Here is a 26,513-nt window from a genome sequence, read left to right as displayed (position 1 = left end):
ACAACTATGCGGAAGGCATACAAAGTCCATCAAGGCCACCTAAGTGGGCAAATACCTGAAAGCATCAAGGATACATAAATGAAAGGATACTAGATGATACCACCATTCCTGGACAGGAATCTAGGAAAACACTGACATATGCATTGATAATTGCATCAATGCTGTGAGCTTTGCCATATTAGGAGGAAGACAAGGAGCGGAGTAACACCAGTCCCTCCCCATTTCTCTCCATTTCTAAGGCTAGCACTCTCTACTTGTTCCTATTCCCCTGCAACAAGAAAATTCAGTAAAGAAAGAGAAGAAAAAAGGAGCTAATGCAATTGCTCCAGCTAGCAGTTACAGCATAGTTAATCTTAGTTTAATAGTCTGGAGGAACACAGACATAAATGTCCCCCCCTCCCCCCCCCCCAAAAAAAAAAAAGAACTGTTGTGCAGACCACAACACCTAACAGCATATTGCATTTTAACAGGACTGCTAAGATTAGAATACATTGAAGTTTTTGTTGCACATGCAGTAATACCTTAACTTATGGCATCTGGAGGCAAAAGCCAAATGATAAATAAAGGCAAGGAGAAATTAATAGCCTAGTTCATAACTACATAGAAGTAAATGGAGTTTAATTCAAACTAATATTTCAGAATGGGGATTCAAGAGAAGCAGCTGCTGGTTGAGTACAGTGCACAAAATGATTCAGCTCATGAACGATTTCATAAGTTGTATGCACTTAGCCTTGAATTCTTGTCTGCAGGATAGCACAGTCACAATTTAATTATGAGGCTAGTTTGTATAGTAAGTTTTAATTCTAAAAATATCGTTATTTGGTGAGAACATCAATCAAAAAGGCCACGGAACTGCCTAATCTGCTGCATCACTTACTTCAGAAGTGAGGAGAAAACAGCCAAGGTACTGAAGAAACTAAGAATATCTGTTTAAAATAGACAGGAATGAGAAATCTTAAAGTATGCATTCTTGAAGCTATGCAGAAAAATTTGAAGTCAATCACTTTGAGTAATACTTCTAAGCAACTCAAGCTTGAAAAAATAGTTTACTGTAAATATCATTATGCCTAATTAAGTTTGCAACCCTGAACATGGATACCAGTAAGAGCAGAGTTCCAAACATTCTGACATAGAGAAAGATAAAGAAAGCAAACTCAGGAATTGTTGTCAAAGGCAGTACTAAAACTTTTCACACAGTAAATTAAAAAGGCCAAGGATAAAAAAAAAAAGACATGGTCGTATGCAATAAGCTCTTTCTAGAAACTAAGTTCAATCGAGTTTTGTTGCAAGTTAAACAGATAATTGCTATTAATGTAATTCAAAGACAGTCTAGTAAAGCACAATAATCTAAGTCATCAAAATAACCTCATCCTAGCCACTGAAGCAGAGGAATTTGATACCAAGAGACAGTACTGAAGAGTAAAGGGAAGGAAATGAGGTATCGTACAATGGGTTCAGCTGGCAAGTATTTCACATTTTACTTCAAAATCAAAAAAAAAAAAAAAAGGTGGAAGACTGTTTCAGCATGATAGATTTCAGTTATTCTACTTCATTTCTTCCTTTAAAATTCTCCTTCCCTCCATTCATCCATTAGGACTGCTGTATATCACATTCCCATTGGTATACAAACTAAAAATTTTAATGTTACTGTCACTTAAGTATTCAAGTTCTATGCCAGCTTGATAGACAAAGTGAAAGCACAGACACCAGTGTAACAGACAAAGACCTACAAATCCTGCACATTAGGTTTAACATGTAGCTGGTTCTGCTTAGATTGCCATTCTGTACTTTGTAACCAAGCTAAAAAGCTTTGGGGAATCTTTTGATAAGTCAAAAGATTTATAATGAAACTATCAAGAATATTAATTGCACATATAATAGGTTTATGTATTTTTTTTACATAACACAATAAATGCTAGTTATCACTTCCAGACTTTTCAGTCTCGCAGCTTTCCCCCTTACCCTTTCCTTCTGAATATTTATTAGTCCCTTACAGAAAAGCATTCCCATATTTCAGTTTTAATTCTTTTCTTCCATAGCTTTGGGGGAAAACACACTTCCCCAAAGGAATGATTCAAATCAAGATTAACTAGAAATGTAGGCGTTTCTAAGATACAAGTATTACGTATGTAGGCAATACTGGCTTCTCCAACACCAAGCGTTCACTTTATGTATTACGCTGTTTCCGATAAACCTTCCCTGCAACAGGATTAAAGACAGTCCTAAAATATCAGTGCTAATTTAGTGCTTATCAAGATGTCCTCAGGGAAACAGGATAAAAAAGAAAGACTAAGAATCATTATACAAGAGGAATATTAGTAGGCAGGTGGCCTTTGGCAACCAAAAGCAAATAAATTTTCCTTCATATTTCCTCTAACACATTTTTAAGAGTCAATGAATAGAGACATAATAAAACAATACAATACTTTCTCTAAAAATAAATTGGGAGACTAGGAAGCGAAGGAGGGGCAGGAGAAATCAAAGCATGGTAAAATCACTAGAGAACATTCATGCTAGTGCTGCCTTTACCCCATCAGGACAAGACTCCATTGCAAGCAAAATAAAGATAATTCATCATACGTGAACTATTAGACTTTCAGATTTAGTTTTCTAAAGAAAATCCTAGTCCCTATCAAAACTTTTGTTTCTGATTAACTACGATTTTTAGCAGTACAAAAAACACCAGCAAGTTTTGCAAATTGTATTACCAAACAGAATTAAGGTCAGTGTTGTCACAGGGATTAGGATGCCAGTTTCTTGTGATCATGTCAACTGTCCAGCAGCTTTGAGAGGCTCAGTCTAGATTCTTGTGAAGCACGCTAACTCCAATCTTATGTATTTATGCGTTTGATTTCCGTCTAGGCTAAATAATTCCAACAAACCTAGAAACCCAAATTATATGTACTCTCAGTTTCAAAATTACATTAAGAAACGAAGAGAAAGCATAGGAGAAGTATATTAAACTGACTGTGAGGTAACACTTACCCTACTACACACTACTTTGAAAAATAATGAGCAGGAGAAAGAGAAGGGATATCCAGTATGTAAAGCTGAGTTGAGTGTTACTACATTCTGAGGTCAAGACCTCTAGGTAATGAGTCTATTCAGGAACAGAAATCTGGACTGTCAAAATCATAATGCCAAAGTCTTGCTTCTTTTTAATAATCTGTGTTTACACTAAATCTTTACTACAAGATTTGCAGAAAAAGCAATGCTTTTATGAGATCAAGCAACTGATGAGGTTTGCTTTTCCTTGCCAACCTTGTCTCTCATATCCTTAGTGCATCATAGCTACACCACCACTGAGTTGTTCATCAGCAACGTTCATGTTAGCTATTAAGAAAAAAAAAAATTCTCCACCTCCCTTCTTTGCTGTGACAGCTTGCATTAACTCAGTACATGTCTCTGCAGAATACTATTCCCTTTCAAAACTGGCAAACTAGACTGAATATGTTTTCTGCATTCTTTTGGCCTTTTTTTTTTCCCCTCCTTCCTCCTCCATGTTTAACGAGCACTGAAATAGATTTCAGTCCATTCTCCTCCGTATTAAAGAGCATGATGAGAGCTGATCTGTGAAGACTGTAGTGCTTAAAGTCACCCTAAACAGGAAATTCATCAAGAGGGTAAGAACAGAGGAGCAGTTTGATGGCTGGCAGTGAGCAATGCTTCTATGCAACCTCTTTATAACAAGAGATAGCATTGTGATAAGCCAGTAATATAAACTGAGAACTGCACAACAAAATAGAGTATTTCCAGTAACATTTAAGACAATAAATAATATTCATATGAGCATTTGTCAGTTGGGTTGCTGCTGGCCAAAAAACCTTTCTGCTTCTATACTCTAAACCAGAAATCTATATTTTGCTGTTTAAGCCTAAATAGTCTTTCAAATGCCTGAAACTTCAGATTAGCAGATGCCTGAAGTTGTTCTGTAGTGATCTCTGCTCCGATTCAAAGGCATGAAAGCATTAATATATTGAGTAAAAGTTTACTCGCTGTGATTGAGAATCAGCACAGAAAAATTGCCTTTTAAGAAACCACATTGTTCAGAGTCATGGCTCAGGTTCGGGTATCCTGTTTTAATCAGTAAACCTAAGTCTCAAACACCTAGAAAATTAGCAGTTCACGATCAGCTCAAAAAAAGCAAATATGACTAAACTGAATAAAGTACTACTGAACAAGTCAGAAAAATAAAGCCAATCACTTTCACTGGCCTAAATTAGTGGTCAAGATATTTCTATAAGGGTACAGTCACATTATTCAAAGCAATTGCGCTCCTGGGGCTTCAATTTCAGTTTTGAATCTTAAACTCTTGATGACAAATACTGGCAAGACACAAGCCATTCATATCAAAAGAAAACTATGAATATACTATAATAGTAAAACCATGTTTTGCAATACTAGAAAACAACCATCCCTCCATCCCTGCCCTACTCTTTCCCTACCATTACATCTTCACCTCCCAAAGTAACCATGTGCAAGAATTTGGACGTGTGCTGTAGAAGAACAACTTCGTAATTATAACTATACGTTAGTGCCTTATCAGTAAAAGCATCATAGTTGAGTATTGTGTTTCAAATAGAACACAAATACAGTGCTAACAGAAGCCTTTGATGACTTAATCCGAAATGTTTTGATTAAAACAGTTAGTTCATGGTCACAGAGACCTATTTCTACTAACCAAAGTTTTCTAACACAATTCTGTTAGTTTAAGGTGGAAATTCTAGTAAGTACGTAAAGAATACTTAGAACTTGCTCTCTGGCCAATGGGTTAGAGATGCTTTGTGCATCAGGTTAAATCTTTTAGAGCTACTTGCAGGACCAAAAAAAAAAAAAAAAAAAAAAACTCACCACACAAACACACACACGCTCTTCCTACCGAGCTCTAGGTGTACTCAATACTTGTCTTTGCGTTGCCAGTCATAACTAGAGAACAAGTTGAATATTGCAATAAGTCTCCTACTGTTAAGAGAATTGCTACTTTATGCCTTAGCCAGTGGAAAAAGATCTTGCAGTTACAACTAGGATACGTGAAGACTTAGACTCTGTTCCCTCAGATGCTTTGATTCTCTGCATCAGGTCCCATCTAGAAGCTCTGTAAGCAAAGAGGATCAGCACTTTTAGCACCATCTCTTCCTCTTACCCTGCCTTATACAAACACTCACTAGTCATTCTCATTGTGACAAATCACTGCTTCACAAGACTACGGAAAGTGAGGGAAATGCACCAATTTAACAGCAGTGACAGTCACATACTTCAGGCAAGCACGTCTCCAAAAAGTCTGTTACATCACCTTCTTCCTCAAGCCATGCCTGGAAACAGCTTTATAGAGTCCATTAGAAATTCAGTGGAAGTGTTGTTTTTCCTTCCTCTGCAGTTCTCTTACTCTAATCTAACCCAATCAGCCAAACAGTTTACTAAGTAAAATATTTGCCAAGTGCAAAACTGCTAATGCCTGTTCTTGAATTCTTACTTTTCCTTGGCAATGTAATTATGAAGGCAAAGCACCAATGAAAGGTTCACTAGCTGACACTGGTTGCAATCTCTTGCTTAAATAAACAAGGAAAAGCTCCATACAGGTGAAGGATCCTCAGAACATATCGATTTGGTCAACCCTGAAAAAATTATTTCACAATAAATTGATTCTGTTGCATGGTTTTCAGCTATTCTTATTAAAATCCAAGGCTTCATTCTTTCAAACAAAAAAAAAAATTTGGACTATCAAAACAAAAAGAAAGTACAGAAAGACATGAATATAGATTTGATAAAATACAAAATACTATATACCAGTACAGAAAGAAAACAAAAAAGTAACCAAACAGGTACCATCTTGAGAAAAATTTTCATCTAACCTTCAAAAATCCAATAAAATTTGTACATGTAGCAGGATCTCTGGAGGCATAAATCAGTACTAGCACGATTCATGAAGAAGTAAACACAGCATCTGAAGTTTGAGAACTATTGACATAGACTTACTTTATTAGATTACATTTCTCTCTCAAGAAGTTACAGTATCAAGAGATATTGCAATTTTGGTGTGGGAAGCCCTTATCCACAAGCCATTAGAGACTGCTAGGAACAATTCTTCAAGATAATCGTCATGTGTTCTATTCTTCCCAAGACGTGTTATTACAGGCACTTTGATCTGAGCTACTACAGGCCGTTGTTCTGGTCAAGAGGCCATAGTTTTTCTTTCACAAGGTAATGTAAAACAGAGTCCAAGATACCCGTAAGAAATGCGAGAACTCTGGCAGCAGCAATTTGCTGCACTTCTGTTGCTTGCCCCTGTACCCACATCAGCCCTCTCAGCGGTACGAGTACAGTTGCTTCTGGGGTAAAAAACCTCCAGAAAGCAATCCAATTAAAACCAACCTGCTAGCTTATTATTAAGCAACCCTACAAACACTAAAGAGACAAGGACTTACAATGATTTATTTCAAGACAAGAAATGTCTTTTAAAAAAAAAAAAAAAGATTTACATTTAAATGGTTTGTTAACCTGGTAGCAAGAACAATGTTTTCTTAGTTTGGGTTAAAAGTTATTTGACCTAGTTCCCACACTTTCAACACGTCCATGCCAGGTCTACAACAGAAAATACAGAAAGTTTTGCAGACCTGCCTTTTCACTACAAATGCTTTTCTAGATAAAGCATGATGGTATTTCTAGATCAATAACATACCCTCAGGGTGAACAGCTGCCTAAATATGAACCAATATTGGATAATACCAGTTGTGCTTCCAACATGCTATGTTGGAAATGCAGTTTTACGAGTCCAATAGCATGCGCTTCATACAACATGTAAGTTCATATTTTGTATTTGCCCAGCTCAGCCTTACAGCCAAAAACTCAACTGTGTGCCCACCATAAAGTACTCCCTCTCCTACAGACACGACCTACACAATCTGGGGAGGAGGGAAAAACAAAAACAAACAAAAAACCACTACAAGGTTAATAATTCATCCGACTTCCTTTTTAACTCAAATATACTACAGTGTAGTTGGCCACTGACAGAAATAACGTACAAGAAAATGTTGGTATTCTGTCACTACAGAAGTTTAGAAAATAGTTGTTAACACATAGGTCGATTAGCTTTCCCCTTTCAATCATTTTTTCATTCTTAGCTTATCCAAAACAAGTGTTTTGTAGTGCACAAACATCTTCTGACATCAAACTTCTTTCTTCTTTTTCTAGAGAACGTGTTTCTATTACAACTTCCAGTGCCACCAACTGGCACAGTACACTGCCTATTACCGAGGCACAAAAGCAAACTAACATTAAGTCGGAAAGAAACATGCCAACAAGGGTGAATGTCTAAGTTATTCCTATTCTGAAAGTTTAAGGTTCTAAACGAGAAAGTATTTTTCCCTTTTAAGTATTAGAAAGAGATTTTGATTATGTCAAAAACTATGTAGATGGATAACGATGTCCCTGTGTTTAGGAACATTAAACATATATAGCCATTTACTAACTGTAAGCAATATTTAATGAATTCTTACCTTGTAACATGCATCTATATGCAGATTCAGATATTGCATAAATGTGTGGTGGCATTTCATGGCGCTTCTTCCCTCTGTACATCTCGATAATGTTTTCTGAATAAATCGGGAGGTTCTTGTAGGGATTTATGACTACACAGAACAGCCCTGAATAGGTCTAAAAGAAACAAAGACACCATATTAACACTCTTGGCCCTTTGTCCTTATAGGTTTATGTCAGTATACACAGTATTGAACTAGAGCTACAAAAAGTAGAAAAGTTTCTTCACAAATTATACAACATTTATCTTGGACACAAATTAAGATCCTTTTTGTTGAGCATCTTAAAGTACACATTACATTCAAATGATTGGTTTCTAGCTCTTCTAAAAGGCTCCTTAATTACTTGCATAAGAAGTAATTTAAAGATAATAAATGTGAATAAATATGAAGTGCAGCATCTGATCTCTTTCCCATAGATATTTACATTTCCCTTCCATTTACAAAGTTACAGATTTATGGGCATATTTAACTCTTTCAGTAAAATGTCTATTCAAAGTTACTTTTTCACTTTTGGGTGAATAGATAAGTTATCCAATAATCTTTATAATCTTCTTTTCTTACACTGTTAAGCCAAACAAAAAGATTAATTGATCTACAATAGAGGCCAGCCATTTTCTACATCACACAGTATGGAAAACAACTGTTAAACAGCTCCAGAGTTCTCACACTGATAGAGAGATGTATTCCATACTGAATTATGATATGTGGCAATCCAGAATTTTAAAAGGAAACAAAATAATAATAAAAATAGAAATAGGACATTATATCCTTTTTAAGTTCTTCAGCTGGGACTAATGGTGATTGATAGACACAGAGAGCAGATGCTTTGTGCAAGCAATGAACCCTAACTATTTCCTGTCACTTTTTGGATAAGGAAAAAGCCAATTTCCAAGAATTATTTCTAGTATCCCCCTCCCATAGACCTTCTTGGAAATTTGATTTCTCTTCATATATTTGCATGTCTTTCCTGCTCATCAGCCTTTCTCAATCCCAAAGCAACTTCCCTCCTGTAGCAGTCACTCCCTACACTTTCCTATTCCAGGTGAAGGAATAGCCTGATAGTTGGCACTGCAGACAAAGTTGCATAGTTTGTCATTAGAGCTGATACTGAAGAGAAATTATTAGGTCTACTGCAATATCTAGAAATTCAAGTGTGAGCTTTACAGTGTTCATTTCATTGCCTTTCTTGCTGAGAAATTTCTTCTGTGTACTCACTCTGAAAAATCAAGATGCAAGTCTTATAAAACTGAATACACAATGCAAGCTATGCGTATGAATTAAGTATCAAAGACAACTTCACAACAGTTGAATCTATCCCCTGTAAAAATTATTTAGAAAGAAGTTATCACATATACGAGGAAGAAGAAAAAAAGACACGTATGGTCACTCACTCATACTTTGCTTACTGGGACGGATGGATTAGTATGGCTGCACGGCATTTACAATGGATCAAGTGTTAAACTCACAAAAAGACAATCTTGTATCATGCAAAAAACATTTAAGTTGATCCATGATGCTTCCCTGGATCCAGATATTTGGATGATTCCTACTTTTCCTCAACCAACCTTCACTGATGCATTTTCTGAAAACAAAATCTTGCCATTCTCCATTTCAAAGCAAGCTTTTACTGTGCATTGTTTTAGCCATTAATACTATTCCCATCTGTATTAGCACAAGATTATAAGCAAGAAAGACTAGTTTTCTCTAGACAAAATGTGGAACATCTTTCTGAATATGATAAAACAAGCTGTTTTTCCCCTTGCCTTTCCAAGCCAAAGGGAGAAAAGGAATGAAGATAGTGAGCAAACAGCATTCCTAACTGTTGAGAGGCTAAATAGTAATAATCAGGTTACTCATGATTCTTACACTATTTGTTGACTTAAAAAGCTTTCTGCTATCTCTGTATGAACAGAGCTTTTGGAATTCCTAATCTGCCTCCCCCTTTTTTTTTAAATATCAAATATTTTATTTAGAAGAAAAGAAGCCCTGTTCTTTTTGTATCTACAAGGAATCCTAAAAAGACAGATAGAATATGATCTCTATGATTTAAGTTAGGAGAGTATCAGTAAAGAGAGAGAACTTGGTCTGATGACAGATTTCCTTACGGGAAAATAATCTGAAGTCTGATTTGGTCAGGTCTCCTGAATGATAAGAACCACAGTGCCTCACTCGGCCAAACATCTTTGGTAATAAAGTATTTAGTTCTTAAGAGAAAGGAAACAGACGTTACCAGCCAATTGACCCAAGCATAAAAAGCAACACATGCTTATTTTGAGTGAATATCACTGCTGGCAAGAGGGGCAGTTCCTCCTCCTGCCTAACCACACATTCCTATCATCAGCAGGATTGATGTTCTTGCAGTAACTCACTGTGTTGGATCCTGTTGAAGATAGATTTTAGAAAGAATTGGTTTGCAGTAGAATCAGTTCCCTGATCAAATTTATTCATGGTCACTAATAATATCATGAGGGAGAGGGAAGACAGGACAGTTATTTTAATAGCATGGCACCATGGACCAAGGAGTCAATTAATTGAAAAACAACTGAATCTGTTTTCTTAGCCAGCTGTCTTAGCCTCTACTGAGGTCACCCACATCCATCTATAACTAGTACTAGTGACTTAAAGGTATCAAGAATTACCACAGATCTGATTTTCATTCTAGTCTTCAAATAAGGACAATAAGAAGAAAGGTGCATGCATTTACCAAATCTTCCTCTGATTACCAACTCCAAATAACTAAACAGCACCTATGCCTTATTTCTCTGCTATGACCACAGCTAATGGGGGGTGGGGGGAAGGGGAGACGATGACTAGCTTATCACTGGCTATGGATGAAAACCAGTTATCAGCAAGGGAATTCACACAGCCACAGTAAGCTTCCAGTTCTGGCCCAGCATTTCCTCTCACCAGTGTAGTGCTGCTCAGGAAGAGGCATGAGCCCAGCAACACTTCTGAGCCCTTCTCTGTTTTTTAAGCCACTCACTTCCAAAGACTTGCAGTTTAACTGCACGGACTCCCAGTCTACATCTTACTGAGAACAGAAACTCTCAGAACAACGGCTTGATATTTAAGCTGTAATGACCTTACTGTATATGCTAGCTATATAACAACCATTAAAAGGCTGTTCTTCCCTCCTCTCTCCAGTTCCTTTAATATCTTCTGTTTATTTCCCCAATATAGAAAGTAAATAAATTATCATTTAACTACATAAACAAAGAATTAGTTTAAAGAAGAAAGTTTAACAGTTCTTCGGATCTTTGATGATACCTAACCTGAGGCTGGAAGCCTTTCTAGACTATCTCCCAATGCAGTAACTAGGTAGATCTGTGAAACTGTCGTGATAACAATGAATAAAGTCCAGAGAGAGGCCAACAAACCCCAGCCAGCCTAGTGGAAGACCAGGAGACATCCGGGGCAAAGCAAAGGGTGAAGTTAAGAGGCTGTATAGTCAAGAAGGTGGAAAGAGAAGGCATGAAACACAAGCAAGTCTATAGTTTCACTAATGCTGCAGTTCATCTATTCGACATGAAAGAGGCCTACCTTCTAGATTCAGTTACTGATCATTAGATCCTTAACACGACAGAGCTCTTAACATGCAGTACACCCCAACATCTGTTTCCTGAAGATTTCTTACTCAGGTGCCCATCCTGCAGTTTCCCTGCAGAATTTAAAACTGTACTTTCTGCAAAATATCTCCACGCTATAAAGCCTTCATTTATTCAAGGGAATATGAAACAGTTCTTCTGTGAGGCTTCCAAGTTTCCTGACCCTCATGTATTGTGGAGAGCAACATACGAACAAAGGTAGTACCTGAAGTTTTTTTTTTTTTTTTCTTTTTGCTTTGGTCGGTATATAAACATTGGGAGGAAGAAGGGGGAAAGGAAGGCTGTTTATTCAGTCAAATTTAAGTGAGAGGGAAGCAAACAGTACAAAAAACTCTTATACAGTTATTTTAAAATTCCACTGCAAAATTTGTGACATTATTGAACACAAGAGAACAGATTGGAGGATGTCAGAGAAAGAGAGCGCTATAGGCTTTCTGCAGACAAATTAAAGACGTGAAGAGTACTTCTGGATTGTGTAACATGCCCCAAAAAGTACGTTCTATGGCTGGTCACTGAGAACCTAACAGGAATGCTTATATCGACATTACTACCCTGCAAAAGGGACACCTTACTGAAAGAATACACTGCTGTGCAACTGTTATATTCACTTGCAGTAATTAAAGTGACCAGTATTATTCCATATTTCTGTCGTCCATCTGAAAGAGCTCCTTTGAAATCTCAAGCCTACATGCTTCTCCAGTAAGACAGTGGTTTTGTTTCAGGACTATACAGGACACTGAAGTGCACGCTGCTAATGGAGACCAAAAGTGACCTAATTCAGTGTTTTCAATACAAGATATCTCACACTAGGTAGAGGATTAGTATCTAAATAACTCAGAAATCCAAGCTCAAAAAAACAGGCTTATTAAAGATGCCCAGAGCTTTCAGACACGCAGGGGGGAACACAGCGGTATCTCTATTCTTGATTAGATGAACTCTGCCCAAATTGTCAGAACTGCATTAGAGTGAAGATCAAGCATCTGACAAGCTACTGTAACTAGCCACTCTGGATGAGGAACCAGACTGCATGAAGCCAAAGAGCAGTTGCAATTTCGGCTGACACGGGTAAGTACATATACTGAGACGTTCAAGTAAAGATGTTCATTTGCCCTGAGATTATGTGCTCAGCTTCCAGACAAGCTAGCTGTGTGAACTGCACACGTTTCTGCTTTATTGAGGAGTAGGATGTAGACATTATCAATCAAAAGGAATATGGAATGTTGGAGCGTACGTTCTCTGGGCAAGGCTCCAGAAAAGCAGTACTCTGACAGAGGTTTGTTATACAAACTGTCCTTCAGGACACTAATTGTGGAATCTGAATGTTTCCAGACGTTTACAAGCCTTTATCCAATAGTAAATCATTTGGAAATGTGGACTTTGCTAAGCTATCCCAGAATGTTGAGTTCAGGTTCCCAGCACAGATCTATTTGTGAACTAGATTATATTTCTAGCAGTAAGCAGCCCCAGAAAGAAGTATACCCAAGGGATCTACAGACAAATAGAGACTTTATTATAGCCTTGTGTTATCACATGGGACTTCAGTTTCTAACAGTGCAGTTCACTAGTACCACAAAAGTGACTTGGTGTCTTTTCTTAAGTTTATCTTCAGATACCAAAAAATTGAAGTTTCAGTTTCTCAGCTCCAGCTAGGTAGACATTGCAGACTTTCAAGGGTATCCCTCCTTGTTGGCTGGAGCAGGCGCTCCAGCCAAAGAGGCTTCCATGGCTTAACTTCCCTTAAAAGCCATATCAGACCTTCATTGTGTACATGCACGTGGTGGTAATAGTGCCAAAAGCCTTGCATGATTCCTTAGGCTAATAGCTCAGTTTCACTGCATCAAAGATTATGCAGTTAGGACTGTTAGGTTGGTACCTCCTGCTGCAACAAAGGGCCTCTTCAAGAGTTGCTTTGGAGTGTATTAGCAAGATGCAGGTAAGTTATTAGAATTTGTAACAAACAGTTTACATCACCTGATTATCAAGGCTCAACATTATCTCCAGTTCTTTAAATACAGAATAGAAAGATACATCTATTCTATTGCTACATATATAATTGAGGTAGCATCTAGGCAGCTCTTATTGTTACCTGTAGCATAACTGGTAGTTTCCAGCCTAGAATAACTAAAAAAATATGTTTTAAACAGTATTCCATATACTAGTATAGGCTAGAGCACATGCTCCATACAATAAATTGCACATCATTTTCTCGTCTAGTTTAACCTTCCAAGGTTATGGACTTGCCTTCCATACTCCAAGCCCTACTACAGCATCTGAGCTTAGCATGTTTTTCTCAGGTACTACTTTAACCTCAGAATGGGGTAACTGCCTCATTTAAAGTTCAGGCCCTATAGAAATGTGGGCAGCTCTTTAAAGTACAAGTACAGCTCTTTACAGTTTTAGCAGAACTGCTAAAAGAGCGTCCTGATGGCAACCTGAGGGGTACTGGTCAAGAGTGTCAACAAGGGTATGGAGCTCCACTACAGGATAATGGAAGACCCTGCTCTGACAGAGGTTGGAGTTTGATGGTGGAGGACAACCACTGACTGGTACTCAGGGCAGGTGAGTAAGTTCTGTGCATGAGGTGGATGAGAAAGGAAAGCAGGACAGCATAGGACACAAGCTACTAAAGAAAAAAAGCACAGCCCAAATTTTAGAAAAGACTTGGCAATAGATGTTCTCTACAGCTAGCAATGAAGGCAGGAGGTTCCTCAGTACTGTACAGCCTCAGGTTATCTGTTTAAAGAGAGAAAAACCAGAGTTAAATCAGCAGTGGAGGTTACACTCCTGCTCAGTCAGCATATCATCTCTCACCAGAGACAGGTTCAGTGTCACAGCCACTAAGATAGCTTGGCTCCTTCAGCCACAGTCATTGCTAAGAAAAACCATGATCTTAATTCACACCGGAATCAGAAAAATAGTAATATCCCTTCACAATATTCTTGTCTAGCTGCATGTCGGAGGTTGACCACTCCACAGAAGGCTTAAAACAAGCTACCTGTGACTTCTGATGCAAGACGTCCAGTTAAGCTCCCACTTGAAGGAATGCACTGTATTGTAGGCATAAGGCTTGAAAGGGAATCCATAATTCAAATTCTTCCAACCGTTTAGGCTGCTAAGCTGCCACTTTTTACAGAATCAGAACATCTGACAAGAACATACACCAAACCTGGTTTTGTCTAAGGGCAAGGGGATATTGACTCACTTTCCTAAAACCCCTAAGACAGCTTTAGACAACATTTCTAGCACAATACACAGCATACTTTCAAGATGACTGCATGCATCCATGAGTTTTTCAATAGTAGGAGTTGATCTAGATGCAAATTCTCCAATGAAAGCAGCCATTACAGTTTGAACCCTGGTATTTCTTCAGCAGTACATAAGGTACTAAATCCAGCAAATGGTTCGTATTATATAGGGGCCAAAAATCAAATTACAAACCCTATTTGATTCTTATAGGTTCTGCTAGAAGCAGTCTTCTATATGTAGGAACTAGAAACATCCACAGACTATACCAGTGTGCAAATTACAAGGAGATCTCTCCCTTCCAAAACCAATAGTCCTCTAAGCAGTAACAACATGGAAGCTTATTTAATAACATCTACTGTTCTAGGTTATGCTCTGGCCCCACAGGACCTAGAGGAGACAGCTTACGAAACTGCAGTTGAGCTGGCTGTAAGACCTCCCCCGTTCTGGAGCCTCCTGTGGGTGGACTACATTCTTTCCCTCTTCTTCCCAAATAGGGTGGGAAGTACAGCAAAAACAAACTAACACAGGGCTGCAGACCAATTACAGAGGTAGTGTTTGTAATCAGACATCTGCAGAAATGTTTAATTGCATAACAAAGTACCTTATCTTTACTGGTAGGAAAAAACAAACAAAAAAGCAGTAGGCACGTACTCTGAGAGCAATAATTAGCAGCAAGGTTCTAATAGCCATAAATCATTTCCTACCCTTTTGAAGAAGTTTTGCTAATAAAAAATACCCCTCCACACACACACCAGGGTGACAGGGAGTATTCCATAGCACATGAGCACTTGAAGGACTCTGGAGTTGAAGCCAGCCCTTTCCTCAAAACTGCTTTACTGTTTTTCTGTTCTGTCTCAAGGAAGAGCAAATTCAGTCATCTCTTCACTATAGTACACACGCATCTTAGGCTATACATCCCCTGCTGCATCTTTTTAGTTGAGTATACATACCTAAGTCATGGGCTCCCTATCAGACAACACCAGTAGAATAACCTATGTAAAGGCAAGCCAGTGCAAAAGGCTATATGGAAGATAACATGGGTTGAATAGAAGTCAAGAGTTTGAGAGATATTAATTTTAATCATTTTGACTGAATGATATCAGGAAGCAGTCAAGTAGCTATTTAAGTTATCTATGCATGCATCAGTAAGCTACACATTTGCACCTGTGCTCCAATTGAAAGAGACAGCTACAGCTTGGACTGACAAAGGTCCTGCTTCAGCTGGGCTTCACACTCCCCACAAACAGCAAGCTGACACCACCAACGCCCGAGCCACTAGTAAAACAGCTCCTGAAGTTGCATAGCTTACAGCACAGCAGTTTAAGAAATTAAGTCAGTGAATTTCTATGTTAAGATGCTACATTGGACCGTAAATTTTGGAAGCTGGTTCACAAGGAACCTGGAGCCTCATGAAGCAATGACGAGGAGAATAACCAGAGCAGTCATCTCACCTATCACAGCTTGTCACAGAGTTAGAGCAACAGTAGTCTGGAGAACTCCTTGGAGCACTCAGGATTGATGGACCTTTAAAATCCACTCTTTCCAATGGACTTCTTTGCATATTCCAATTCATATATTCTTTACCATTTCATATTGCACCTCAAATGTTCTTTACTGTTTCATAAAGATCACCTCTAGCTGACTTAATAGACCCGGTAAGAAGTTTCAGGCTTACTAGATAGATACTAAGACCTGGAGCTTATATCTAGAAGGCTTCACAGTGGCATTTTACATGCATGTCTTAAAGAAGTTTCCTCACTCAAGCTACAGGCCTCAGCAATCCATAACCTGTAACAAGTAGATTCTTTTATAAAGCACCCCCCCCACAAAAATATGCAGAAATAACTCTTCATGGCTTAAGAGATGAAAGAACCACCATAAAACACCAGTCTAAGCAGAGTCATATTGAGTTCAGGCTTTCAGTATTCTTCTTGGGTACCCTGATATTGAACTACCTTCAACTAGTGATTTATCACTATGAAGATGATTACATGCTGGAGCTGGCATTAAGGTTTGCTCCAGAGAAAGCAGGAAAGTAGTGTTCTCTGAAGCTGGAGAACCAGTAACTCACAAGCATTTCCAGTAACCAAGACTCATCCCCTGCAGTAAAACTTAACACACCAATCTAGAGTATTAGTGGCCCAAATGATAAAACTCTACCATGAAAAGAAATGATGATATATCCCTACAGAAGCACAGAATTTGGAAAAATTCAACTTTGAAACAAGGAAAAGTGAATACTCCTATTAAGCGTAGAAGTACTGAGTAAAAGAAACTGCTGAAGGCTGCACCTTCACAGAACCAACAACTGCATTTGATGAAAAGCAAATGCCTTGAATTTCAGCAAGTGTAGAGACCCTGAGATTCTGGAGGATCACACTTAGTCATTGATAAGATAAGGAGGCAAATCCAAGCGCAAAGAAACTAATGATAAATTTGCCCCATCCTCAGGGCAGGATCTATGTATTCTAACTTTTCAAACTCTTCAGTAAACCTCTCTAGAAAATAAGTGTTTTATTATGTTCTTTAGCTACACTCAAACTGAACTTGATGGCAAAAAAATGAATAGCTGATATTAAAGGTGGAGCAAGAGATGAAGTTATTTAACCTATTTAACCTCCAAAGCAAAACTGGAACCATTACTATCTATACTCTTAAAAAAAGTTAACTCTAGCAGAACTTATGGAGCTCTGCTACCTCTCATCTTTTATTCCATAACAAACAGACAGGACCAAGGAAGGATATCATGCTTTTGCAAGTAACTGGTCTTCCAGATCCTCCATTTGTGTTCATCTCCCACAGCACATAAAAAAAACATAATTTGGAGGCAGAGATTGTGCCACTTGGCAGATATTAGAAATGCTAGAAGTTCCAGAAACACCTAACCATCCCTCTTTAGCCGTTTCATAAATTTCTTCTTGATGACATGAAGACCACTACCTGGGTCACACTGGCTGGCACTAGCTAGCTTTGATCAGTCTTCCCCGTTCCCCTAAGCAGTCTCATCTTGAAGAGGAAGATTATAAATGGATGACTGGACCTTCTGGCCAAATTCCTCAGCTTGTTTATGTCCATTTTAGGGATTTAAAGGAAACATGTATCTACTTTAGTTGACAGTCTTATCTCCTATTTCCTAGGCAGGCAACACTGTATAGTGTCCACAATAAATTAAAGAAACCAAATCCATCTGATTCACCACCTCTATCTTAGCCACACAAGACTAGCTCCAAAATAAAAGACTTCATGATGATTATGACAACAGTATTGTCTGGAACTGAAAATATACTTTTAGCTGACTCTTGTCACAGTCAAATCACCATAATCCATTTCATCAGCTCAGTTAATTTCCCCTCTCTTCTCCTTCCACCAAGGGGACATCAGCAGGTTAAGCAGGCAATGGCAATTGCTCTGGGCTCTGCTGTCAGTGGCAGCAGCAACAGCACAACATTCGGGAAGAAACTTAGGAAGCCCTAACACAGATCCCTATCCAGAGTTGCACTAAAAATTTTGTCAGCTCAAGTTTCTGATAAAGATTTCTGTGGTGTATTGATCTTTGCCAACGCTCCTTTGTCATCTCCTCTCTTCCACTAGCTACTCACAGCTGCATTCCCCCCACCACCACCCAAAGCAAAGTTTTAATTTCAGCTAAGAAGCCATTAATACAGCTGTGTAGACACACTATTCTTGGTAATAGTGGCATCCTCCAGTAATGCTCCTGTAACTCAGACCTCCACTTTAGGCCAACAAATCCATTAGCTTCTTGATCCCAAACTAACTTCTTCCAGCTGGGGGGGGGGGGGGGGGGGGGGAGGACCATTAATATACCAATGCAGTAATCCTCCTCTGTGACAGTTGTATCTCAAATGCCACAGAAACAGTTTCTAAAGAATGAAAAAAAGGAAGTACTTTCTTGGAAAGCTGGGTGGGGGAGGCAGGGAAGTAAATCAGATACATATTATCACTTGAACTACATATAGAAGATAAGCTAGCCCTTTACAAAGGAGGATTCCCCCCATCCCTTCATTTGTCAATTGTGCAAAGCTTCAGAGTGCTATATATACCTGCATATATAGAAAAGTGACAGGTTCTCAGCTTGACCCTCAGAAGCATTCATGGCTATGTTTGCTGTACGAGTCCTTAGATTAGAGCTTGCTTTGACATATATGGTCTTCAGCTTTTAACTAATATTATGAATGATACATATATTGAGAACTTTTGACCTATTAACTTGTTTACTTTTAAGTTTCAATCCAATCCTTACTAATTATCCAATTAGTTTCCTTATAAGCTTACAGAAAGCATTCCAGAGGTATTTTTGCTGAGTTCTACTTTAAGGGTCTTGGTGGAAGCCCTCAGAAGCTGGGAAAATTGACACAGAAGTACCAGCATGAAGAATATTTTGGAGTTGCATATAATTTTTACTAAGTTCAAATACTACCATTGGTCAAGCTACAAAAGAAACTAGCTCATCAGTACCTAGATGAAAGGAAATATGAGCCAACTAACTAGCAGGATTTTAAAAAAGGTGAATTTAAGCTTTACAAGTGTTTATCAAAATGAGTCAAGTATTTAGGCAGATGTTACAGTTTCTTTTAAGATAGAAAGTCTACTTGTAGCTCTTAATGATACTCTGACTCAACAACTGACTATGCAATCAGATTGCCAAGAAACAAGGAGCTACTCTTAACTGTATGCCACAGACATTCATTCAACATTGTTCAAGGAAGAAACAGGGTCAAAAGAAGCATCAACGGCTTTGATTTCTAACTCCATAGAAAGATGGTGATAAGCCAGATGTTTCTATTAGCACTTCCAAACCGCTGAAAGAGAGCTTTATCTTATTGGTTTATTTTAACCACTTGAATACATTCTTTCCTGGCCCACTAGGTTGATATTAGATTCCAAAAAGACATTTTGCATTCCTAGCACTTTCCAACTTCAGCTTTTAAATAACTGCATATCCTCTTATGACCATTTTTAAGGTGCAGCAAGTTAAAACAAGATACATGCTTATTCATATGAGCAATTAACAACAGTAATTCAGCAAAGTTAGATTTTGTAATATCTCATCAGCTCAAAAAAGCTATTTGATACTATTCACTGTATCAGTTAAGCATGTCTGAGGCAAGCGCTCTAACTAGCGGCATGAGCTAAGCACCTAGAGTTGTCATTTAGCAATCTATTTTTGAAAGATGCTTGCAGAATTATTTCCATAGGAGAATTTTTTTATTATTTGTATAATGACAACACAGAGTTCTTGACCTGGACACAGCACAGAAAAAGATCCTGGCCTAATATAAATACTTATCTGTCCCTAGCAGTTATGTTATCAAAAAACAGAGCTAAGAACCACTTCCTCTGTTTTAAATAAGTAAAAGAATGGGAGTTAGATAAGCTTCAGCTGAATTAGCACCAGTAAAGAATCCAAAAATTAGTACTTACATAGATGAGCCCAGAGTAATATCGATCCTTTAAATTATGCAATACAGAAGCTTCATTTAAACAGGTTAACTCTGCCATGTCTTCCACTTTAGAGAACTTGGGGGGATTCATCTTCTGAATATCATCTTTGTTGACTAGTGCTTTCTTTCCATTCTCTGCCAGTTCAACCAACACTTCATCCCCTTTTTCCTCCTTGATGCTGGCTGCCTCAAAACCATGGCGCTCTGAAGGAATCCACACCAACTTTTTAGCAGTCCAGTCAGCCTGGGTGGCAGGGTTGTAGATCACAGCCCTATCCACAAAGAGGTATCTCTCTGGATCTTCCTGTCCAGATCTCTGTGCCATTGTAGGAAGTGAAGGTGTCCACTAACAGTTACTCTGTTAAATTGAGAAGGAGAAAAATCAAGAAGTGTGTTAGATGCAAAAATTCTTATTGGTAATGTGTCATAGCTCTATTAATTTCAATTAAATGGCTTATCAATAATATCTATACCTTCTCTTGGACGAGGAGGTAACGTTAACTCCATTTATAGATTTAAAAAAAAAAGTTTGCTACACAACTGATAAGCTCAATTTGTAGAATGACCCTCTGAATAAAGGAACTGCTGTACAAAAGTCAAAATGTTTCATTTATAATCCTAGATCCAGTACAGGAAACTCGTTACCTTGAACTGATTCCAATTGTACACTAACTAGGAAGAGACATTGCAACAAATGCAAAAAAGATTTATCTATCTCTGTGTTTAAATAAGAAAGATGAGAAAGTCTAACAAAAGCTTGCCACTATAATGTAATTTTGACTGAAACACTTCGTTTGTTTTTTGTCCCCTCCCCCTCCCTTATGTTCAGGGCATAGCTAACACTAGATAACTGAGACCAAAACATTCACCAAAAGAAAAAAAAAAAAAAAAGAGAGAGATTATCAGCTACAGACAAAAACTTTATAGCCTGCAGAAACCCCAAACATATGAAGCTAAACTTCGCTTGTATTCCTCCTGAAAACATAGACTTAGCACTTTCACAGCCTCCTTATGTTCTCAGTTTTGAGCACTGACACTACCATATTCCAAAAAAGTGTTTCCAGATCTCAAGTTTGTCTTGAGGTTCAAGACGTAGCAAGCACTGAAGTCAGATTTTTCGACACCTTCACAGGTAATTTGAAGGAGGGTGGGAGGAGGGAAATCAGAGTGCAAGAACTCTTGTCAGCAGATTTTTACCTGTTTGCCCCTAAAGGGCCACTGCATCTTTAGCTAATGCTGTCATATCCAGAAGGTCAAGCCAAATACCTACTGCAGAGGTCTTTAAATATCTTGTTTATTCATTCATTAGATCTTCTCTGCTGAAGAATGTTACATTAGGAAATGGTAGCCTCTTCCATCAGGTAATCTAAAGGTTAGCCTCAAAGCAAGAAAGATTTCACAAACGGCATTTATCATCTTTCATACTATGGTATGTGCACTGATGGAAGTCTTGCAACACACATGTCCTCAGAAGAGCATATAATTAAGTACAATAGCTATGTCTCCATTTACAGCATGGAGGTTTGTTATGCTGTCCGACTTTACACTAAAAGTAAGTATGAAGTCACTAAAACCTTCAGAGGTTTGAGGAGCAAACCGTTTACTATAGACTGTTCAATTCAAATCAAGAGATGATGACTCAACACTTAAAGTATTTCAGAAGAGCTTCCATAAAAGAAAAATCCACTGAAGCAAAAGGAAAACGTTGAGGGGGCACTTTAAGTAATAGCTGGACTCCACAGCAGTGGAAGGGGAGGGGGTAAAACCAGGGAACACTAGCTATTTAACTCAAGAAACCCACAAATTTAATATCAGAGCTTTCAACCACAATCCAGCATGCTAGTTGTCTCTGCCATGCTAGATTGCAACCTAAGTTACAACAGAGACCTGAAAAAAGATTGCTTCCCTCACATGTAAATACATCCTAGGGTCAAGTCTGTGAAGGCTACCCGGCTAGCTACAACATATAAACCCACTCATTTACAGTAAGCTGGGTCTCAGTTTTCCACACTGTTATGGAGTGAAACCTAGAGGTCAGGAAAAACAACCTCATACAATGAAATTAATCAGCATTGTTCCTCAGAAGAATTAAAGGCTGAGGACTGAAATAAATACAAGTACTGACTCTGTTTTAGTTCCTGAAGAATATATCTAGCAGTGAGGGACCACAGACAGCTACAAGGTCGTTTTTCCACTTTGCCTTTTAATTCCACAGAGCCCATCACAAAAGACCCTCCACAAAAGCCAAGCAAGTTGCATTCTACTCCACCCAGGACTCTTCTGTTCACAACAGCATTTAAAAGAAATACATAAAGGAGCACATTTACCATATAAAAATCCAGCACTCCTGAATAAACTAGTATAAAAAATAAAAACAATAATCCTACACATATTCTGCTCTTCTAAACAAAAGGTTGGGGGGGGGGGGGAGGAGAGCGAGAGGCACCAGCAGAGATGGGGAGTGGCATCCCTCAATGCAGTCCTGCCGCTTTCAAGGACGGGAGCACCCGACGGAGCCCGCCGCGACCGCAGCGGGCCCCGCTCCTCACGCACGACGGGCTGATGCCCGCAGCCGCTGCCCTGCGGCAGCCGCCGCCGGGCTTTCCCGTCGAATTACAGAGGCGGGAGCAGGCCCCGCAGACCCCGCCGCCGCCCGAAGGACAAAAGAGGAGCCGGGACCGCTTCCCGCGGCCCGGCGGGGCCCGGCAGCGCCCGCGGGCGGCCGCCGCCCCCGCCGCGGCCCAGCCCCCGCCGCCCCGCGCACGGCGCCGCACCGCCGCCGCAACACCCCCGGCCGGGCGCCGGGATGCGCCGCGCCGCCGCCCCGCCCGCACGGAGGCTGCGGGAGAGGCAGAAAATGGCCACCTCTCCCTCAGCGGTGCGCCCGGGAGCGGCGCGATGCGGCGCAGGGGGAGGGGAGGGGGCGCGCGGCGGCCGCAACGGCCCGGCCGGCACAAGGGGTCTTTGTGTGGCGGGCCCGCCGCCCCCGCGGGGAGCCAAGCCTCCGCCGCGCCCGCCGCAGGGGCCGCCCGCCGCCTCACCTGTGTGGCGCCCGGTCGCCGCCGCCGCCGCCGCCGTGCCCCGGAGCTCGCGCCGCCCGCCCGGCTCCTCAGCACTCGCGCCGCTCCGCCCCCCTCCCGCCGCGCTCCTTTAGCGCCACACCGAGCCCTCCGCCCCCCGCTCGCCGCCGCCGCCAGCCCCACCCCCTCCGCCTCCACCGGCGCTTTCATTGGGCGACGGCCCCGTCCATCCGGAGCAGCGAGCCAGCCCATTGGCCCTCACCGCGGCCTCTCTCCCGCCACGGCCATAGCAACCTCCACACGCTACCCTCCAAACCCCGCCTCCCCTTCGCCCCGCCCCGGAGTTGCTCATTGGCGGTTTCTGCCCGCCCGTCAACCCCGAGCGCTCCTCTCACTGGGCGACCGCCGCGCCGCTCACGACAGGCCGCGCCCCGCGCTGCAGCACGCCTGGCGGGGGGCGCGGCGCGTGCCCGGCGCTGCAGCGCGGGGCGCGCGCGGTGCTGCAGCGCGGGGCGCGCGCGGCTCCGGCCCGCAGCACCCCGCGGCCTGCCTGCAGCGGGGGGTAGCACGGTGCGGGCCCCCCCTGCAGGGAGCTGCGGGCAGCCCCCGCCCCTTGCAGCACGGCTTTGTCCTTGCGGGCAATTGCACGCAGGCAGCCGCTGCCTGCAACGCCCTGGTGGGGCTCACCCGGGCCTTGCTAGGGTCTCTTGTGGCCCACGCCCTGCCCCGACCCCCCGTGTGTGTGGAAATGGGAGCCGCTTCTCGCCATTCGCACGCCAAGAAATACCCCCCGCCCCGCTCCGTAATGTCATGTCGAACAGGCAGTGCCCAGTCCTTTTTGGGCATGCATCTGCATGAAAAGCCCGCTGCTTCCTCCGTGACTGGCAACGCACAGCTTTGCCCTTGCAGGCTGCCGAAACCTGCCGGCCAGCCCGGAGCGCCCGCTGCTCCTCCCTCCGTCTGCCCGCACGGGGAAACTGTGCAGCGCTTTTGAGTTACCATGGAAGCAATCGTGCTCTCCCCTCCCGCGCCGGAGGAGACCCCCCCGGGTGGGCGGCGGACCCGTGCCCGCGGCGCGGCGGGCCTGAGGCGGCCCCGGGGCCTCGCTTCCAGCCCTCGCGCCGCCCCGGGCCTGCGGGCCAGAAAACGCCGCCTGGATGGACGTTGAGCATTTTAATGACAGAAAATAAACAGTAAGGGAAAAACGCTCTGTACAAAATAAAGCCAAGGCTGCCTTTTCCCGTTCCCTATGCTGTGGTTGATTAAGGGTTTTATGGGCCTCGGCTCGTGGGCCGGCCTCCGCCAGCGCCAAAGGAAACCGGGAAGCGCGACGGCTGCGTCGAACCCCTCGGGCCCGGCCCCGGGCGCAGCCAGCGGCCCAGGCCTCCTCCGTCGAGCGCCTCCCGCGTGCCGCCTTCAGGAGCCCGGCGTCCGCTCGAGCCGGCGACGGCACCGCGGTGCTGCCAGGCGGCTGCTCTGACTGCTTTTGCTCTCGCCGGTGGGTGCAGGAACGGCTGGCGAGCGGCGACGGCCCCCCGGGCAGGGCGTCCAGAGCTCGTCGCCGCGTTCGCCCGGCCCGGCCCGGCCCGGCGCGCTTCGTGCAGGCGTTGCACTTCATCACCGGAAAAACATCCCGTCCCGATTTCAAAATTTCCAGTTCTAGAACCTCTAGCGCAAACGTCAGTAATTGCTCCCAGGGTTAATTACCCTCACTATTTAAAAAAAAAAGAAAAAAAAAAGCCTCACTTGGAGTCTGAAGGCGTCTGGCCCGGACTTCCAGACCCTGGGTCGTGTTTTGTTTCTCCGTGCCAGGAGAAGAAGCCCCTGGGCAAAGCGCGGTCCTTCGAGGCGGTCGTTCGGCGGCGCCCAGGCAACCGCGGCCTTCTCGTTCCCAGGCTGAACGGGGAACAAATGCATGCTTTCCACTCCCTTGATCACAGCCCCGGTGTCTTTTTGGTGCCCTTTCTTTGCCTTCTCTGAATCAGGCAGGTCGGCGCGAAGCCCTGCCGCAGGGAAAAAAAACGTCCTCAGCGTCTCAAAAGGCCCCTCTCCGCGCTCGCGGCCTCACGTGGGCTTTCAAGAGCGCTGGGTGGGTTTAACATTTAACGCGTCGGGGTGGCTGCCGCCCGACGGACTCGTCCGCTGCTGCTGCTGCTGAAGTGGGCCTGAGACGTTGAGCTGGAGAGCTCCAAAACCACGAGGGCTTTCCTCATTTTTTGCAAAGTCCTCCTGTGTTTAGTCCCCTGGCTCAGAAGACTTCCCTGGAATTGGGCACAGTGCGCTAAAGCTGCTGGAAACGGGCATCACCTCTCCTCTCGCCGCAATCACAGCGCTCGCTGGAGCCCGGCGTGGAGCCAGGTAGCTAAAAGCGTTAGGGGTTTCCGTTGCCCAGACGGCCGCTTCGTTTCTCCACCCGAACCGAACGCAAATGCGAGTGGCTCAGGAATTAGAGCTGTTGGGGTGGAAGGAATTGCCGCGGATCGTTCTCACTAAGGCAGAGAGCAGCAGACAGCCAGGGTGAGAAGCGGAGAGAAGGGGCAGGAAGGAGAGCGGAGCCTGGCGCGGCACGAACCCGCAGCCAGGAGCCCGGCAGGGGCTGGGGGGTCCAGGCATGGCCCAAAACGCTTGCGAACATCAGTAAGGAGACTCTCCCTGACATCTCCCATTCCCTCCCTTGTTTAGGAAGCTGGACTTTCTACAGACTCAGTGCACAAGTGGAAGTGTTTCAAAGGTGCGCCTATGGTTCTGATCATTTTTGGACTCGATGCTCTGCTCATAAGAGGCGCAATAAGGATCCTCCCCCATGGAGAACCAGGCTCCAGGTAAGGAGCTAGAAATCGTTTGGTCAGCTCTGCTCATCTGTGCATACAAATCAGTTCGTGTGCAACTCCTGGCACTTGGATTTATGTGAAAGTCTCGCTCTTAATTACCACTTCAGTGGGAGGTCTCGTACATCCTGTTTCACAGAAAAATAAGGGTGTTGACTTGCAAGCGCAGGTAGATGAAAGCCGAAAGGCTGAGCTGGTTACTCCCCAGCTGCTTTTTGCCTTGCAAGGACGGCCGCTCCCGAGGCTGGGATGGCTGACCTGCATGGTGAGCTGCCCCGAGCAGCCGTAGGCAACAGTGCAAGGCTAACACAGTGTGGACTGTGGTTTGCTTAAACATGGGTACTCAGCATGCTGCGTCTCCAGGCATTTATGATTTTTCCTTGCTCAGCCAACAGGTCTTCACAAGATGCTCAAGAAGAGTTCACGGAGCGGTACACAGCCCCGTGGCGATGCCAGAGCTCTGCAACGGAGCAGCCTGAGGAGGATTTTGCTCCCTATGGAAAAGCCACATATTCAAATGGTAACAAATTTTCCTAAGTTTTGAAAGCCAGTTGCCCCTTAGGGCAGCGCAGGATCACCTGGCCCGCGAGGAATTGCAGGACATGCAGCATCAGGACCGCAACACCATCACACTCCGGGACTGAACTTCCACATCACACTACTTTGGGCTTCAAGCAAAATACTTCCATTTTTAGGCATACAGGGTTCTTTAAAAGAAAAACATAAGCATCAAATAGAAAACATTGTTTCAGTGACAAACAGGCTGGAGACTTTAGTTTCTTTTAGAAAATGATTTCCATGGAAAATCTTTGAG

General features: G+C 42.4%; 1 protein-coding gene across 5 annotated transcripts in view; it reads right to left on the bottom strand.

Annotated features, from left to right (window-relative positions):
- Positions 1 to 23,028, bottom strand: part of MYH10 (myosin heavy chain 10) — a 104,288-nt gene extending 81,260 nt beyond the window's left edge. For 2 of the 5 annotated variants that reach the window (XM_068913442.1, XM_068913445.1), the window contains exons 1-3: positions 21,118 to 21,229; positions 19,832 to 20,209; positions 7,497 to 7,653 (exon numbers count right to left, since the gene is read on the bottom strand). In XM_068913442.1, coding sequence (XP_068769543.1) covers positions 7,497 to 7,653; positions 19,832 to 20,176 — 502 coding nt within the window. In that variant the 5' untranslated portion in view covers positions 20,177 to 20,209; positions 21,118 to 21,229. Of the gene's footprint in view, positions 1 to 7,496; positions 7,654 to 19,831; positions 20,210 to 21,117; positions 21,230 to 22,178; positions 22,594 to 22,892 lie in introns of those variants that run through there. The other 3 variants (XM_068913443.1, XM_068913441.1, XM_068913446.1) reach the window with 3 other exon arrangements.
- Between the last annotated feature and the right edge of the window lie 3,485 nt (positions 23,029 to 26,513).

This window comes from Struthio camelus, chromosome 19 (genome assembly GCF_040807025.1).
Source record: "Struthio camelus isolate bStrCam1 chromosome 19, bStrCam1.hap1, whole genome shotgun sequence".
In the NCBI taxonomy this organism is placed as follows: domain Eukaryota; kingdom Metazoa; phylum Chordata; class Aves; order Struthioniformes; family Struthionidae; genus Struthio; species Struthio camelus.
This window is presented reverse-complemented; position numbering and strand designations above follow the sequence as displayed.